Source organism: Oreochromis aureus, linkage group 3 (genome assembly GCF_013358895.1).
Source record: "Oreochromis aureus strain Israel breed Guangdong linkage group 3, ZZ_aureus, whole genome shotgun sequence".
Lineage (NCBI taxonomy): Eukaryota > Metazoa > Chordata > Actinopteri > Cichliformes > Cichlidae > Oreochromis > Oreochromis aureus.
This window is the reverse complement of record NC_052944.1, coordinates 64,640,104-64,658,396: the sequence shown is the minus strand read 5'-3', so window position 1 is coordinate 64,658,396 and position 18,293 is coordinate 64,640,104. Positions and strand designations below refer to the sequence as shown.

General features: G+C 39.3%; 1 protein-coding gene across 3 annotated transcripts; it reads left to right on the top strand.

Moving 5' to 3' along the window:
* Positions 1-804: 804 nt before the first annotated feature.
* LOC116311602 (beta-1,4 N-acetylgalactosaminyltransferase 2-like) lies at positions 805-17,628 on the top strand. Of its 3 annotated transcripts, XM_039607581.1 has the most exons (12): positions 805-918; positions 3,242-3,381; positions 5,955-6,125; positions 6,322-6,428; positions 7,012-7,049; positions 8,474-8,540; positions 10,500-10,613; positions 10,833-10,919; positions 15,436-15,617; positions 15,807-15,950; positions 16,385-16,613; positions 16,699-17,628. In XM_039607581.1, the coding sequence occupies exons 2-12, from the start codon at positions 3,242-3,244 to the stop codon at positions 16,890-16,892; spliced, it is 1,473 nt and encodes a 490-aa protein (XP_039463515.1). In that variant the 5' UTR covers positions 805-918; the 3' UTR covers positions 16,893-17,628. The 3 variants fall into 3 exon arrangements, with proteins under 3 accessions (XP_039463515.1, XP_039463517.1, XP_039463516.1); XM_039607583.1 differs by lacking the exons at positions 805-918; positions 3,242-3,381 and adding an exon at positions 4,641-4,700; XM_039607582.1 differs by lacking the exons at positions 805-918; positions 3,242-3,381 and adding an exon at positions 4,648-4,700 and having other exon boundaries at positions 5,787-6,125.
* The last annotated feature ends 665 nt before the right edge of the window (positions 17,629-18,293 follow it).

Here is an 18,293-nt window from a genome sequence, read left to right as displayed (position 1 = left end):
TGACTATATTAACCAATAAAACCTCATTTAATAAAATTAAACTTTAAAATTTTTACATTTATATTTAAGAAAAATAAGGTAAACATACCCCAACCACCATACAGCCACTGTTGTTTTTCACAGATGGGACCTGTCAGCATTGTCCTATGACCTGCACAGCTTGCAGTGTGGCCCTCGTTTCTCCTCCAGCCTTCTTAGTCGTCCTGTGCCTTCATCTTGGCTTACAGCTCAACCACCAGTGGAATTACTGTGGCTCAAGCAGCCCCAGCAGCTTTTTTAATGTTTGATTTCCAGACCAGATTTGACCAATTACTTTTACAGTTTTACAAAAAACAAAATAAAGAAGTGTAAAATTTAGAGTCTATGGACAAGTTTCCTTCTTGTGTTTCCTCTTTGAGAAACTTATGAATAAATGCAAGAGTGTTACTCTGTTGTCTTGCTATTGTATAGGAAGACACACACACATACAGCCTGACTCAAAAAAAAGCTGTTGGCTATAATGAAAACTGGTTATGCAGGAAACTACATTTATCTACCTAAATGTTTTGAGAGAAACACAAGGACCAAAATCCACAAATTATCTAAAACAACAAGAAAAGGTAAATGACATATATTCAGACTTTAGTTTTGTTGTTTGTTTTTTTTCTGTCGGTAAAGCATGGAGCTGTGTGGATGTATCAGAACAGTTGGTTGAGCTTTTATTCTGCTGTTTTTAACCTTGCTCAGTGGTTCCGCCTCCTGACCTTATCGTAATACTTTATTGTCCTCTGTGACACCAGTTACCTGAAAAGAAGAACACCACACCTTTCATAGTGTGCAATCTTTTCAACAATTCAGGCCAAGAGTTTCAAGAACGGCTTTTCGTCACTCGCTCATCATTTTTTGTTATTGTGGCTCCATAAACAGCAGGAAGAAGAGGTAGGAAATGAGCTATTTCTATACTTTTGTCATACCACAACAATAAAACCCCAATATCTTTGCAATTACATAAATAAGTTACATTAATTAAAAATTTTCAGATACTTTCTGATTCTGGCGGTGTAGGTATTCATTAGTTTGTTTCATTATGCACCTGTCAAGGAAGTTAATCTTTGAAGTTAATAGTCCTTTACCACAAAAAGGGAAAGAAGCCCATACTTTTATATTTATATACTTTATTAGGTACTCCAGCTATTTAACCCATGTGTTCAGGCTTTTAGGCACGTAAACATGGTCAAAACAAGCTTCAGAAAATGCTGATTGACCAACTCTACACATAAAACGTTGTATCACTGAGGCAAGCAAGAGATAGTGGCTCTCCCCTGAGGTTTCACCTTAAAACTAAATTTCTGGATCGTTATGTCATATGAATGATCTTTCTCCAGGTAGCTGTACTCTGTCTTTAAATATGCAGCCTATGAAAGTTTTTTTTTTTTTTACCTTAATATCACGGTGTGCCTTAAATGTTTTGGGTCAAGGCACACATTTTTTTTCTGAGCACAGAAAAAAGTAAAACTGTAAATAGTTTTTGTTGTGTGTAAAATATTTTGATCATTATTGTTTCCCTCATCTGTGGAGACTTGGAGTATTTTATATATTTCTTAGAGTATTTTTAAAAGGATGTCAGAGGGTTAAAGCCTGTGGGTCTCCATATGTTTTCTTATGAGTGCATACAGAAACGTATTAACAAGAACAAGAAAAGGCACACCTCTTTAGCAAATAATTGTTTTTTCAGTCACTGAAACATGGAGGTATATGATTACATTGTAATCTCCTATTCAAAACTGGCTTACAGGTGTGTGTGTGTGTGTGTGTGTGTGTGTGTGTGTGTGTGTCCTCTAAGCACATATAAGAGGTTGAAAAACCAACCAGTTTACCTCGTAAAAAGAATAATAAAATGAAGAACTCTTAAACAGATCTGGGTTGAGCGTTGTGCTAATTCTGACATACTGCCTGGACTAATGGACTGATCTCTACCAATCCCATGAGCCCCTTGGCAGCCAAAAGGACTTATAGTATTAAAATATACAGGCGATAAACTGTCAAAATGTGTTTTCCAGTGTTTCTGGTTTTCTTTTTTCATGTGTAATGATAGGTTTGTAGCTTAACCCGATTCGCTCGAATGTTGAAGACAATGTAATTACACAGCAAAGCAAGACACGAGTAGGCAAAGTTCTTTATGTTTCCATGCACGGGGAGGCCTGTCTGGAGCCAAGTGTCGTTCCGCCCACTTGGCCTCCGTCGGACTCTCAGCCAGGTTCCCCATAGCACTCCTTTTATTGTGATTATATAAATATGCATAGGGTCATTAACATATAACATCTTACATAGGTATACATGTGAACAAAGAACACCCTGTGTGTGTGTGTGTGTGTGGGGTGTCAAAGCATGACCCCATAAAGACTCCCCTAAACCTGCTGGCCTGGAAGTCCAGCAGTTCATCTAAACAAAATGCACTTAGCCTAAAACAGATATAGATACGTTTATCCTACCATAAAACAATAAGACAAGGTAAGACCTCTCCCATGCTCCCAGAGTGCTCTGGAATGCACACAAAGTTTGCAGACTATTAAGGATCAGACCTCTACCAATCTACAACTAATTATAAGCTCTAAGCATATATAAGTAGATATTTCTAAGCATAAATGACAATCACAATACAAATCTAACATGTAATATATCTGTTTATATTGGTAAACCAATTGTAGATAATAGACTTTACAAAGGGCTTATATATGAAATAAAAAAATAACTTGTGTCGCAAGTATCGTTATGATTCCAGGATATTGTGTCTAAATTTTATTCAATTGGGTCTTTTCTGCCCACTATTGTTATGCTACTGCTATATTATTCTTATTTCAATTTCTGCTGGCCCCTTGGTCAGCTCACTCTTCAAAAACACATTTCTAATGTAAATGAGACTGTTCACCTGAATAAATAAAAGACATCTAAATGTCAACAAGTCGATTACAACAGCTTAAATATTTTTGGCAAGAACTGGAAATTACTTTTTGGCAATAACACAAAGAGCTTCAACTGAGACACATGAAAGTCAGGATGAACTACGGGGGCAAAAGAAAAAATGCAAAAAAAAGAAGGTATTTGTTCATGTTTGTTTTATACATGTTCAATCATATCTAAGATGTGAGTCAAAACATAACATGTTTTATATGACTGATTTGCAAAATTTAACTATTTAGATGGTAAATATTTAGCCTTTGTTAATTAACCTACTATAACGTGTGTTTCTGTGTATCAACAGATGTCTGTCTATACAAGCTCAAAGCTTTTTGTGATTGCTGTTGTCGGTGTGCTGATCATTATGTTTACATTCTATTTCGGGAATTCGTGTAATTGGACAAGAGAGCTAGCCAACAGAAATCTTCCAACATTAAAACAAAGGTAAAGTATTCTTGTATCCTGGTGTGTGTGTGGACATACAAATATGATGTGTATGGTACACATTTTTTTTCATGGCAAACAGACTGAAGCAACTGAGTGAGAAGGATAAAGTGATGTAGCTAAAACAGTGCTGTGCTGAAAATGGTAAATGGCCTGTATTTATATAGCGCTTTTATGGTCCCTAAGGACCCCAAAGCGCTTTACATATCCAGTCATTCACACACTGGTGATGGCAAGCTACATTGCAGCCACAGCCACCCTGGGGCACACTGACAGAGGCGAGGCTGCCAGACACTGGCGCCACCGGGCCCTCTGACCACCACCAGTAGGCAACGGGTGAAGTGTCTTGCCCAAGGACACAACGACCGAGACTGTCCGAGCCAGGGCTCGAACCGGTAACCTTCCGATTACAAGGCGAACTCCCAACTCTTGAGCCACGATCGCCCTTAAAATGACCTGTGCACAAGATTTGTAAAAGCCTGATAGTCTGTATGTCAATTATGTATTGATTATTTGATAGTGGCAGCACGATTTTGATAGGACAGCATGGTGGCACAGTGGTTAGCACTGTTGCCTCACAGCAAGAAGGTCCTGAGTTCAATTCCACCATCAGGCTGGGGTCTTTCTGTGTGGAGTTTGCATGTTCTCCCCGTGTTTGCATGGGTTCTTCCTCCCACCGTCCAAAGACATGCACTTTGTGGGGACAGGTTAATTGAACAATCTAAATTGCCCATAGGTGTGAGTGCGAATGGTTGTCTGTCCCTGTGTATTAGCCCTGTGCAGTGTTGGGGAGCAACGGAATACATGTACCGCCGTTACGTATTCAGAATACAAAATATGAGTAACTGTATTCCGTTACAGTTACCGTTTAAAAAGGTGGTATTCAGAATACAGTTACTTTGTTGAAATAAATGGATTACACTGCGGTACTTCCCTGTTTCATATTGTGGCGGGTCAGGATTGTTTGGGTTTGTTTGACAGCTATGTTCTGTTGTTCCAGGCGGCAGCGTTACGGTTGCCATGGTTACAGGGTGACGCGCTCTCTCTCTGCGTGTTTCCTGGGTGAGAGAGCGCCTTTTTGTTGTTGTTGTGCTAAGCTAATAGGCAGAATGCTACAGGCATAGCTCTAAAGAATGTAGCCTCATGGGCAGTGTAGTCCGTGCTGCAGAGAGAATGGACTACCGTACCCGTTATGTGTCTGTGAGCGAGGGAGGGAGAGAAAGGAAGTCCGAGCTGTCACGGAGCAAAAACGGGAGCTGGAAGCATGTAAATATAATAATAACCACAGCAGCCAAGAAGAGTGCCTGACGAGCCCAGCTGTAAGTAAGCTATTAAGACTCAACTGTACACTGTGTTCGTGTTTTCCTCCGGAAAAAATAAGTTCCGTATAGAGCAGCCTTTCCACGCCTCTCTCTGTCTCTGGCAAGCAAAGTTGACCCAGACAACAAAGTAAAGCTAGTTTTCGGCTACCAGCCCGACACGGAACCCACCGTATTAGCCAGAGGTCCCTTTACTACGGTTCGGACCTTCAGTATCAGTAATAAATCACAGCAATAGTACATTCACGTAGTTGTAAACAGCATGATAATATATTAAGTAATCCAAAGTATTCAGAATACGTTACTCTCATTGAGTAACGTAACGGAATACGTTACAGAATACATTTTGGGGCATGTATTCAGTATTCTGTAGTGGAATACATTTTAAAAGTAACCTTCCCAACACTGGCCCTGTGACAGACTGGCGATCTGTCCAGGGTGTGCCCTGCCTCTTTCCCTATAGCGACCCTGAAAAGGATAAGTGAATGGATGGATATTTGATAGTGTCTTTGTCATGATCAATATAGAGAGAACTGCATATATGTTTAGAAATATTCTGGGAGATTCGTGAATGATCACTAATTCATTTTATTCAACATTTGTACACTTCCTGTTTCCAGTCAATAATGACCAATCACTAGAAATGAATGGTGGAGACAACAATTAGTGTAAATAACTGAGATCAGGTACATCCTCTTTTGTCAGATGACCGTAAACACACACACACACACACACACACACACACACACACACACAATGGGTTCCCTAGCAACTACTCTGAAAACGTTTGCCCAATAGAGCCTCACTTCCATGAGAACGACTGCTCTGTTGGCAGTATCATTGTATCATTGAACATTTCTCATAGATTTAGTGTACAATGCTTTTTTGAGGCCTTGCTCACAGGTCACTGGGTGTCAGCACCATGACAAGGCGATATATAACCTAAGTGAGGCTCTTTACTACTTATTTGATGACTACACAGATGAGGAGGAGAGAGGCCGGGAAACTGACGGTGGGGATGCATTAGAGGAGAAATTGTCTGCATCTGAATCTGAATCTGATCTGAATATAATCCATGCAATCTAGACCAAGAAATGACTGATGAGAAGGAATCCAATGATGAAAAGGATGGCCATGCTGAGGCTGCCATAAGGATCACATTACATAAGGATATACTTTCTTTTATACTTGACTGTAGTAGTTCATTTAAATGTTGATGTTGAATTGTGACTCTTCAGGACTTCCACTTTACAGGCACTCTTCAGGATCTCTAAGTTATAAGTCATCTTTGCCCACACAACGCCGTTTACCTGGTCCATGCACCTGTCCTGATGGCTCTACAATCCTCAAAGACCACATCCCAAAAGACCAGTATGAGGAATTAATGCAGCGACGAGCTAAAGAGTTCCAGCAATACAAAGCCAGGTAGAAGATGGATGTATGGGTGGGAGCTTTCCGGGAACTGTTAGACTTACAGTTCAGTAATAAAAAAATTAAAAATGTGTGTGCATGTGTGTGTGTGTGTGTGTGTGTGTGTGTGTGTGTGTGCGCACGCGTGGGTGTCATACTGAGTACTTAAAATTCTTTTGTGTAATTTTTCCCAATTCCATCTCCTCAACAGGACTAATTCAATACTATCCAAGCTACTTTTTGCTTTGCCTAATTCTCCTCTGCAGTATCCTATCCAGGGCGTTATAGTACGACCCTTGACTGCAACTGCAATACCAGGTATGTCACGCTCAATATATGCTTCAGTCACCAATGTTTTAGTTTTTATGTTCCTATAAAAATATAAATGCAAACAGAATAGGAAGGCAACAAGGCCATGGTTCACAGTTGTATATGAAGATAGGGTTAACATGAAAGTGATCATAGTACTTTTTATAAGTATGCTGTCAGTAGTCAGATCAAATTGGTCCCAATCATGTCATTGGGACAAAAAAAACAGCACGAAAAGCTGAATATTTTAAAAAGTATAAAAGTAATGACACCAAAAGATATAGCAGGTAAGAAGAGAAATGGCAGAATTTTTAAAATTTGAATGGTGAAAATAGCGTGAGAACTGTGGGAGTAGTCAAGGACAAAGAACGGAGCAACTAGAATAATAAGAAGATTAAAAATATAGGAAAACAGTAACACAATAGGTTAAATGCCTACGGCATTCACCCACTGAGAAAAACCTGAGTGAAAGATAGCTGAGGTTTCCTCAAGAACTCACCTGGCAACACTTGTGTAAAGTCAAAATATGATGTGAATATGTGTATTTCAGTAGAAGGACTAAGTGACACTGAAGGTAATTTTTGCATTTCAGGTTTACGTCTGCATGCTGAGGAAGGAAACAGCTATAAGGTTGGTCTGATATCACAGATTAGAAACAGGCAGATCTGCCTGACTGAATGGTAGAGGTTGGCTGATTTATGAAAGATGGCTGCTGAATGTTTCTAAAGTTCAAAGATATGTGTGTTTAATTTGTATACTGTATACTAACTATCAAAAAAAGTATTATTGCATTCATATGTGGCAAACAAGGCTTGATATACAATCTACATAGTCAGTACTGGCTTTCATAACACATCGTTATTCAGTTTCAGTCAGTTTATTTTAGTAGACCCTATATTTCACCAGGTAACACTGGTATTGGCTAGTGATAAAACTGAATTTAAAACTGACATGAAAATTTGCATTATTAACCAATTACCCAACCAACCAAGTATAATCAAGTTTAAGTTATTGTGTGTTACATTCCTAGTAGAGTCAACAGATTCCCTGAATGTGAATTCAATAAGGAGAGATCATTAGATTTGATTTATTGATGAAAAGAATATAGGTAGGTGTTTTGCGGTTAGACTACGATGGCCTTTCTCGGCAGAAAGGAACCCCAGCTGTGAAAGGGATTAGAGCAGGAACCCCAAAATAACAAACATCTTACAGTTCTTCTGGCTGGGGAAAAGAATATGCATGTTAGGAGTAATGCATGTCGCTGGCAGGGCATAGCAAAGTACAGAGAAGGGTGAGAAACTAGGAAAGCTCTGGTAGGAACCCGACCAGGGTTAAAGGAGAGCCTTCTAGCCAGAGGAACAGACCGCCCATCAGAATGGGTGCTGGCACTGGCGCCGGCCCTCCAATGGCCACGACAGACCAGTACATCACTGCAGCCACAGCACCAATCAGTCTGTCGATCTCCTGCTCCCTTCTCCCCTAATTTGTGAACAAGACCTCAAGATATTTAAATTTCTCCACTTGGGGCAGGAACTCTTCCCTGACCCAGAGTGGGCACTCCACCCTTTTTTCAGCTGACCGAACCACGTAACCATGGCATAGTTGTCAACTATGTATTCATAGTTGTCCTGCTGGTTTGTCAAAACCAGAAGCAATCACCAGATTTGTGATACGAGATGTATGACATGAGCAACAGAGTTGTTATAGCTGTTAATCTTGAGACTAGACCAGAATAAATAATAAAGAAGCTTTGCATCCTTGCATCTCCCACTAGTTTGCACTTTAACAAGACAGATGACACACCTTTGGGCTGTGTAGTGTATCTGACATGCACTGAATCTTAAATAAAACTATATGAATGATGAAAAATATGTATTTGCGTCAGGTTCTCTAAAAGGCGGGACTAATGTCTAATGAATTCTCACTTTAAAGCTTTCTTCTGGTTTAAAAAGACAGCTTAAGGGGTGGTGCAGTTTTGTGGAGATGGTAGTAATGTTGGTATTGCTAAAATTACTCAGAGCACTTTTTAGTTTATTCATGTGTTTCTATTCTAGGTTCTCTTAACTGTGTCTAATGGTGTCCTAACAACAGAAACTCCAACTGCAGAGGCCACTGTTCAAGGTGAGTTTCCAAGTCAAAGGTAAATTTGTATATACACTGGTACCAAATTAATATTGTTTTTAAAAAAAAAATCATATTATTAGCTTGCTTTTTTCCGTTTGTTTCATTGTTTTTTGTTCCTGTGTCCCCGATAGAAGGGTCAACATTGTCCAGAAAATGCTAATATTTATATAATTATTTTGGATGAAACATTTAAGAGTGGAAGAAGTAAAAGCTGGGTGTAAGGTAAACTATACGCCAGGGGTGAACGTGACATTGATACACTGATCCATACCAGTACAGCATCTACAGCAATTACATTGGGATATCATTCAAACCGGAGAAGTTTATTTGATGGTAACAAAGAGAGGGAAGGTAGGGGATTGCACTTGTTGATCTGTGGGACCAACCCCCGAATACAGGAAGTTTGATCATATGAGTACATGAGTATGAGCAACCGCCCGTGTCGCCCGTATCAAAAACCGCTACTGCGTCTACCGTTGTTTACAGCACTGCCGGCCACAGTCTTTTCCTTTTACTTCCTTCCGAAAAGAAAACGTCATTTATGCTATTCAACAGGCTACTGAACAAATTTAAACTTTTTAAAATTATGCAAAGTTGCAAAATGCTTAGCTGTGTCACTAATAAAACCTCTGTAACTTTGCTCTGCTTCACTTCAGCAGCATCAGGTAATGTTCAAATGTTAATGACTTTCTTTTGTTTTTGATCTACTGCAGAATATTTTTAAGGTTATCTGCTATAAAATCCCAGGCCAGGAAAATCGCCTTCATCTTTTTCTGTGACACAAAGGCATCGGCTGTGATGCTTACACCTTTGATTACGTCTTGCAAGTGTCAGCTTTCTTTTTATAGATATAAAAATATGGAAATGTACTGATAGTTGATCAGAATTATAATATTTCTGACTGAGGCAAAATTTATCAGTGACGATACCCAGCCCTAAACATGACTCAAATGCAGGAACCAGGCAAAACAAAGCAGAATAATAATAAAAGACTTAATTCAATCTGGAGATATTTACAAATAATTTAAACTGTGGCAAGTGACTAATTCGACTTGAACAAACACAAAACACGAGTGATCTTTTACATCGGCAAGAGTCTTGACTAAACACAAAGATCAGATTAACTTGAGTGAGTCCTGTCAGTAACACATTAAGCTAGCCAATATTACTTTTTTTTAGATCATTTTTAATTTTTTTTCCATAACATCTGTGTAAAATAAAAATTGTAACCTCAAAAGACTGATAAAAGTTAGAAGACAAAGACATATACATGTACTCTTTTTCTTACAAGGTATCTTGACACCTTCTAAAAAATCCTATCCTGCAAAACTTTTTTTATTACACCTTTTAAGTTATAATGGTTTTCCCTTTAACTTGCCTCCATAGCTCCATACAATTTCAGACATCGTGTCTCCTCAATCAGCGTAGTATTGGTGGTTTTACATGAATCTTATTTAGTAAAGTTCAGGACTTCATATTCTCGTTGTCAATTATCAGTAACTAATGTATTTTGGCTGGGCAGCACGGTAGCATGGTACTCAACACTGTTGCATCACAGCAAGATGGTCCTGAATTCATCTCCACCATCTACTGTATTTTTGTGTGGAGTTTGCATGTTCTCTCTGTGTACTCTGGCTTCCTCCCAGAATCCAAACACATGCAGTTAATGAGGTTAGGTTAACTGGTGATTCTAAACTGCCTGTGAATGTGAGTGCCAATAGTTGTCTGTATGTATGTGTTTGGCCTGCGACGGACTGGCGACCCACCCTGACCTCCCAATAAGGACAAGCACAAGAGAATGGATTCTCTCCTTCTCTCCTTTCTGAGAAATTACCAGCAGTATTATATTACTGTGAATATACATAAAGTAAATTTGTCACATCTATTGGCACTTAGCCATAACCAATTAAACTTCATTTTAAAGCTAATGTAAGGTTGTTTGGTTTGAATTCACAGGTTCTGGAGAGACAAAACTGACTATTGAGTCTAGCACCTTGTTGGTCCTCAATGACCTGCTGGCCAAAGTGTCCTATACCAGCACCATCTACCATATAAACACTGGAGACCTTGGTATGTGTCAAAAATGTGAAGAGCTATAACCCCCATTTCTAAATGACAATTGAATTTGCAAAATGTCATGTGCATTTTACATTAGCATTAATGTATGAGTCCTGTATGTTATATTTAAAATAACTGAAAGAATAAGTCCTGAATTGCTTCTTTGTTATTTTTCTTTAAACAAGAGTCCCACTTGTTCTGAACCTAAACAAATGTTATTTTTGTGTTCAGTCACTTTCCAGTTTGAAAACTATGAAGCCGTGTTTCCCATTACCATCCAGCAGCCTCATGTGCCAGTCCTGTATGACATGGGAACAGGTAGAAGTGTGCTCTTCGTCAGGGGTCAAAAGCAAAGTCCATATGCATTTAAATGCTTCTTTATTATTTGCATCTTGTTTATCATTGCATACAATTAAGAACATTAGTTATGTTGAGGTGGAATCATTGTCTCCTTCCATAATTGTCATTCGCTCATTATTATACACTTGTGGAAAAAAAACCAAACCCAAAACCAAACACTCTATACTCTCAAAACTCTTCTTCATTCCTAGTCGTTTCCACCTGAAACACTTAGTTAAGAACTAGTAACTGATTAGTCAGAAATATCATCCTAAAGATGTAGGAAATCCACAAGAAAATAATAATTATGTCACAATGTTTGAAATGGACCAGGTATCCTTGGCAAAGAGAGTGCGTTTATTTACAGTGAGACACCAGGTGAGAATATATATACAGTGCGGCGGGGGAAAGGGTCCGGGGGGAAACAGGGATTAATCCAATACACGCTCTCAGTGGGTTCCAAATATACACACGCTCGCTCGGGTCCAGGGCAGATCTATATACACACAGAGAAAGAAGTCCAGGTTAGGGATAGTCTCAAACGCACAGATACCGATTCAGATACAGATTCAGGTTCAGGTTCAGAGGGACTGACGCTGATGGCTCAACGATCCAGCGAAGGATCACACAGGTTTGCAGTCATAAATAGTGCTCCAAATCAGCTGGGATCGGCTGCAGGTGTGATGGTGAGCACAGGTGCGTGAGCCAGGGGCGGGAGCCCGTAATGTGCACTGAGCTTGCCATCATCAGTGTGTGAATGTGTGTGTGAATGGGTGGATGACTGGATATGTAAAGCGCTTTGGGGTCCTTGGGGACTAGAAAAGCGCTATACAAATACAGGCCATTTACCACGGACTCCACTGCCCATGAGGCTACATTCTTTAGGGCTATCCCTGTAACACTCTGCTTATTACCTTCATATTAAATCATTTTTTGAATAATAATTTTTAAAAATATTTCTTCACGTCATTATACTGGCCGCAAGTAGACGTGACAGTGGCCACGAGATTGAGATCCAGGCATTAGAGCCTCTTAATGCGTGTTTTTTGGGGGGAATAATGCAAACTAAAACTACATAATAATTTCACAATCTTTAATTAGGGATATAACGTGGCATAAGATAATATAATCTCACAGTACCCACAACTTAATATTTTGTTGCACAACCTTTAGAGGCAATCCCTGCAATCAAACAATTCCTGTAACTGTCAATGAGGCTTCTGCACCTCTCAGCAGGTATTTTGGCCCACTTCTCATGAGCAAACTGCTCCAGTATTTTCTGGTTTAAAAGGCGCCTTTTGCAGACTGAATGTTTCAGCTCCTTCCAAAGGTGCTCAATAGGATTAAGGTCAGCGCTCACAGAAGGCTACTTTAAAATAGTCCAATGTTTCCCTCTTAGCCATTCTTGGCTGTTTTTAGCTGTGTGTTTTGGGTCATTGTCCTGTTGACCTGCGACTGAGACCAAGCTTTCTGACACTGGCCAGCACATTTCTCTCTAGAATCCCTTGATAGTCTTGAGATTTCATTGTACCCTGCACAGATTCAAGACACCCTGTGCCAGATGCAGCAAAGCAGCCCCAGAACATAACCGAGCCTCCCTCATGTTTCACAGTTGGGACTGTGTTCTTTTCTTGATATGCTTCTTTTTTCCATCTGTGAACATAGAACTGATGTGCCTTGGCAAAAAGTTCAATTTTTGTCTCATCTGTCCACAGGACATTCTCCCAGAAGCTTTGTGGCTTGTCAACATGTAGTTTCGTATACTCCAGTCTGGCTTTCTTATGATTTGTTTTCAACAATGGTGTCCTCCTTGGTCGTCTCCCATGTAGCCCACTTTGGCTCAAACAGCGACGGATGGTGCACTGATGTTCCTTGCGCATGAAGTTCAGCTTGGATCTCTTTACAAGTCTTTCTGGGCTCTTTCGTTACCATTCGAATTATCCGTCTCTTTGATCTGTCATCAATTTTCTCCTGCGGCCACGTCCAGGGAGGTTGACTACGGTCCCCTGGATCTTAAATTTCTGAATAACATGTGCAACTGTAGTCACAGGAACATCCAGCTGCTTGGAAATGGTCTTATAGCATTTACCTTTAACATGCTTGTCTATGATTTTCTTTCTAATCTCCTGAGAAAAATCTTTCTTTTGCTTCCTCTGGTCCATGCTGAGTGTGGTACACACCATATCACCAAACAACACAGTGACTACCTGGAGTCCTATATATAGGCCCACTGACTGATTACAAGATTATAGACACCTGTGATGCTGATTAGTGGACACACCTTGGATTAACATGCCCCTTTGGTCACGTTATTTCCATTCTTTTCTAGGGGTACCATCATTTTTGTCCAGGTCTGTTTCATGCATTTATTTTTTAAATAATTCACTTGAAGCATGGTTGTGTCACGGCTGGGGCAGCAGTCGTGTGGTTGAATGAATGAGGATCCAAGATGCAGATGGCAGTGGAGATGCGAGTGGAGCTTTATTTACAGTGAAAATAACAAAGGTGAGGGCAGAACTGAACATAAACCTAAACTGGGGAAAAACTAACAAACAAACCTGAAAACATAAGGACACCGGGAGATATACAGAGATGGCAGATGAAGAAGGCTGGGCAGAGAGACGTGGAGAAACACTGAATTAACATGGAGTCACACAGAGGATTTACTGAGAAACACAGAAGACGCAACGAGGGACACAGGCAGACACACACTATAAATACACAGAAGGTAATGAGGGAATGGCACACAGGAGGGGAACACAGCTGAACCTAATTCACCAGACGAGACTAGGGATGGGTATTGATAAGATTTTCACGATTCCGATTCCATTTTCGATTCTGTTTAACGATTCGATTCTTTATCGATTCTCTTATCGATTCTTTTTAAAAAAAAAAGAGAACACTAAGGTCGATTAGCTTAGAACTTTGTTTTATATCTTCTCTTTCAACAAGATAGAAATTTAGGAGTAACATGGCCTCACAAACCCAACAGTGAGATCTTAAGAGATCCACAGCCTATGGCTCTTCAATGGGGTGTCACAGGGTCCCCAGGAACAAAAAATTGTAAATGTAAAATAATAAAATAAATATTCTTCTGTAGCAATAACAAAGTATAACATAAATTATTCTGTAGCAATTACACAAGAATATCCAGTAATGTCCCTGCCTACAATTAAACACATTCACTTACCGAAAATCGGGGGCATCTGCTGTAGCAAATGGGTGCAAGCCTTTGACTACAAACTTAGTCACTGCTCGGTGACATTCGTCTATCCTGGCCTGAAAGGAGACACTAACAGTAGACTGCAGCAAGAACTGCCAGCCAGACTCTGTCTCTCTCATCATGGTCACCTAAACGCACAGTAATGTCAGGTTTTGTAATAATGCAGATCGCGCTAACATAATATGCACTGTTAGCTGATTATTTACCTGCCGCGTGCGGAGAGGGGCGTGCAAACGTTACCGCTGCTGCTGGGTTCAGATTCACGAGTCCGGAGCGGAATTAAAAACACGACATTCATTTGAGGTTATCGCGTGTTTTGTGAGTAAATGCTTTTGCATATTCGTAGTGTTTCCTCCCTTAAATGAAATATCTACTTTGCAAGTATTGCAAGTTGCCCTGTTGTCATCTGTTCTCGTAAAGTATAACCAAACTTTTGAGCGTTTGAGCCGCTTAGGCGCCGTGTTTCCTGCCAGGTAAATGATGCTCCGCAACGTGGTGACGTCATTCAGGGGGACTGGAATCGATAAGGGAATCGTTTGCAAAAATGGCAAACGATTCCAAAGAATTGAAACAGTGGGAACCGGTTCTCAACAAGAACCGGTTTTCGATACCCATCCCTAGACGAGACACAAACCTTCAAAGTAAAACAGGAAACACACAGACTGTTTTACAACACAAACACGGGGACATGAACAGAGCACAGAGGACAGACACAGGTAGGGCTGATAAAACACTAAACTCCAGGTTTAACCCTAAACTAATACAAAATCAGAATAAACACAAAACACAAGGTGAAATCCAAAGGAAACACAAAACGCTGGGTCAAAATGACCCAGGATCGTGACAGGTTGAAAAGCAGGGTCTAACTTTCATTGGTTAATATTTATAGAATTTTTATTTATTATTACTTTTGTCAGATTAAAGTTATTTCTTTGACCATTGTGAGGTTTTTTTTGATTGACCAAAGGTTACCAACAATTTTGTCAACAAAGTAACTGTATTCCGAATATCGCCTTTTTAAACGGTAACTGTAACGGAATACAGTTACTGATATTTTGTATTTTAAATACGTAACGCTGGTACATATACTCCCCAACACTGTTCAATATATATATTTTTTTTTTTTAAACCAGAGAATGCACCCACTGCTGGTTATTAGAAGGAATGCACAATTAATTTAGTTTGAATGATGCAGAAATCTAATGCTACTCTGTGCCATTACTAGCAATCCATCTTTTAAAACAATATTCTCTGTATACTTCTGTTTGGTAGATATCAGCTCTCAAGTTACCATTGTCACAAAGACCTTTCTGCGCTACAAACAACTGAGGGTGTTGTTGGATAGCATCCGGAAATTCTATAGTAAGATAAAAGTGATTATTGCAGATGACAGCTTAGAACCAGAGAGCATTACTGGAGAAAACATCCAGCATTACATCATGCCTCCAGCACAGGTATGCACATGCAATAATTTTCTGATTTATGAGTATTTGGCAATATTTTGGACTAAAATTACATTTATAGAATATAAGATATGCAATTGTTGATTCAATTTATGGAAGATTTATCAAGTACAATTTCAGTCAAACAATCAAACCAGGTACCATTCCGATATATGAATTCGGGATGTTTTTTTTCCTCAGGGCTGGTTTGCAGGCAGAAATCTGGCTGTGTCGCAGGTTACCACCAAGTACTTCTTGTGGGTGGATGACGACTTTTTGTTTTCTGAGAAGACAAAGATAGAGAAACTTGTGGAGGTGATGGAGGCAGTCCCAGAACTAGATGTGGTAAGGATAAAATAGCTTGTACTGGATCGTTCAGTTTATTTTAACTGGTTTAAGTAGAACTGTAACAGCTACAGTAGTAGGCTGATGACCCTAACGTTGTACTTTTAGAATATGCAGCCTTTGTTGTTCACCTAGGTTTTTGTATTCAGGTGGCAAAAACTAACAATTCTAACCGACACAGAGAAAATTATTTTTCAAGATTCAAGAATTAGGGTGAAAGGGTTGGGATGGTATTTTCACGTGTGATACCGTACACTTAATGAGTTAAAAAGGAAGGGGAAAAGAGGAAGAGAGCTGAGTATGTAACAAACTGAGATGGTCTTTTGTTTTCAAAAGTAATTTAAGATTATTCTTCTCAATCACCAGTTTTGAACCTCTGTTACATCTGTTTAGGGTTGACTTTATAATGAGTTGTTTGGTTTTTCTCTAATTAGGTTGGTGGGTCAGTGCAAGGGAACAAGTTTCACTTTTCTATTCTGTATGAGGAAGGAGATGAAAATGAAGGTGGCTGCCTATACAGGAAGTCTGGTGGGAAATTCCACCCCCTTCCTAGTTACCCACAATGCCATTTGGCCAGTGGAGTGGTCAACTTCTTCCTGGCTCGTACAGATGCCATGCAGAGGGTGAGATTTGACCCGAAGCTCCAGCGAGTAGCGCATTCAGGTAAGTCCAGATCTCAAAACAGTTTAGATTTAAAATTGCAGTATGATTTTTTTGTCAAATGGCAAATCTCTGTTTCTGACTCTAGAGTTCTTCATGGATGGCCTGGGCTCTTTGATGGTTGCCTCATGTGGTGATGTGACAATTGACCATCAACCTAAAACAGCCGAAAACCATGATCCTACCTACAACAAATTCAGAAGCCCTGGAGCAAATGATGTAGAATTCAAACTGCAGCTTCACTTTTTCAAAAACTACCTTAAGTGCATTAGATATGGATAGAAGACTATAAACAAACATGAGGGTCAGTTGTTGTCATACATGTTGCACTTCATCTGAACATTTTCTTATCTTTCATTTTTATTGTTTTGTCATTGTTCCAGAATTGACAGAGCTTGGGATTATAAGTGAATATAGCTATTTTGTGGCTGTCTGTTGGGTTTTATTGTTCCTGATTTGATTTCTTAATTATTCTATAGAAAGTTTGATTTCTTATGCTATTGTTAATAAGGTTAGGGTTAGTTAATCTAGTATATTGAACTTTTATTGTGTTTTATTGTTCTGTTTTCTCCACTATTTCTTTTTCTTTAATATATCAATGCTTTTGTTGCTAGCAGATAGTCATAATCACCTATAGTTTGCATGGATCACACAAACATTTACTTTTTACTCTCTTACAAGACAAACTGCCAACTCTTGAGCCACGATCGCCCAGCGATAGTGACTGTCAGCATACTCCATTAACCATTCCCAACCAATCACAGGCTAACAAATGATAAGGGCTTCAGTTACCTTAATTATGACAAATGTTGTTTACAGTTTCTTTTCTGACCATGTCCTCTTTATCATCTTTCCAGCAGTTGTTTTGAGGTATCTATAAATAGGTATGCAAAAACCTTAAAGATTTCTTAGTGTTGGTTTATAGACTATTGTAAGCTTGTTAAATTATTTTTGTTGTTTCAGTACTGCTGTGTGAAGAACTGTTGGTGCAATAAATAAATGTATTTTTGCACTTTTACTTGGCTTGGGGATTTTTGTTCAGTTTCATTCGTTTTTGTTTTGTATTTACAATTTTATCTGTACACTCCCTAATATGAATCAGAGTTGTTTCCGAGAAAGTCTCTCAACCTGGCAACCATTTGAAATACCTCTGGGCCAAGTTAAAGTCAACCCCAAACCCATTTGGAGAATTCCAGAATTTGTAATTTGATTCCTCAAGTACGAAGCAGAAATTTACCTGTCCCGTGACAGTCTGTGCCTCTATCCTTGACTTAGCCTTTCCCAGATCTCAGTCCAATCGAGTATCTGTGGGACTTGCTGAACAAACAACTTTAATATTTGTTTTCTTATTACCATAATCCACAAACATCCTGGTTTGCAACAGTTTCAATAAACTTAACCTTCCTGTCTTACTCTGATGCAGTTGGTGTCCACCTGGTGCACAAAAACTGCATTTTCTTTTTCTTCCTGTCTTGGAAGAAAACCTTTTTTTAAAAATCCATTCCATCATTTTTTGGGGGGTTGAGCTTAGACCGAGAGCAGGGAAAGACACACGCACCCCAAGTCAGACAGTCACAGCCCATTTCTATGTGAGTATTTAAGTTAATCTAGAATATTATACTTTTAATACAACATCTAGTCAACATCAGCACTGTTGCTATAAATTTGATGGTTTGATAGCAT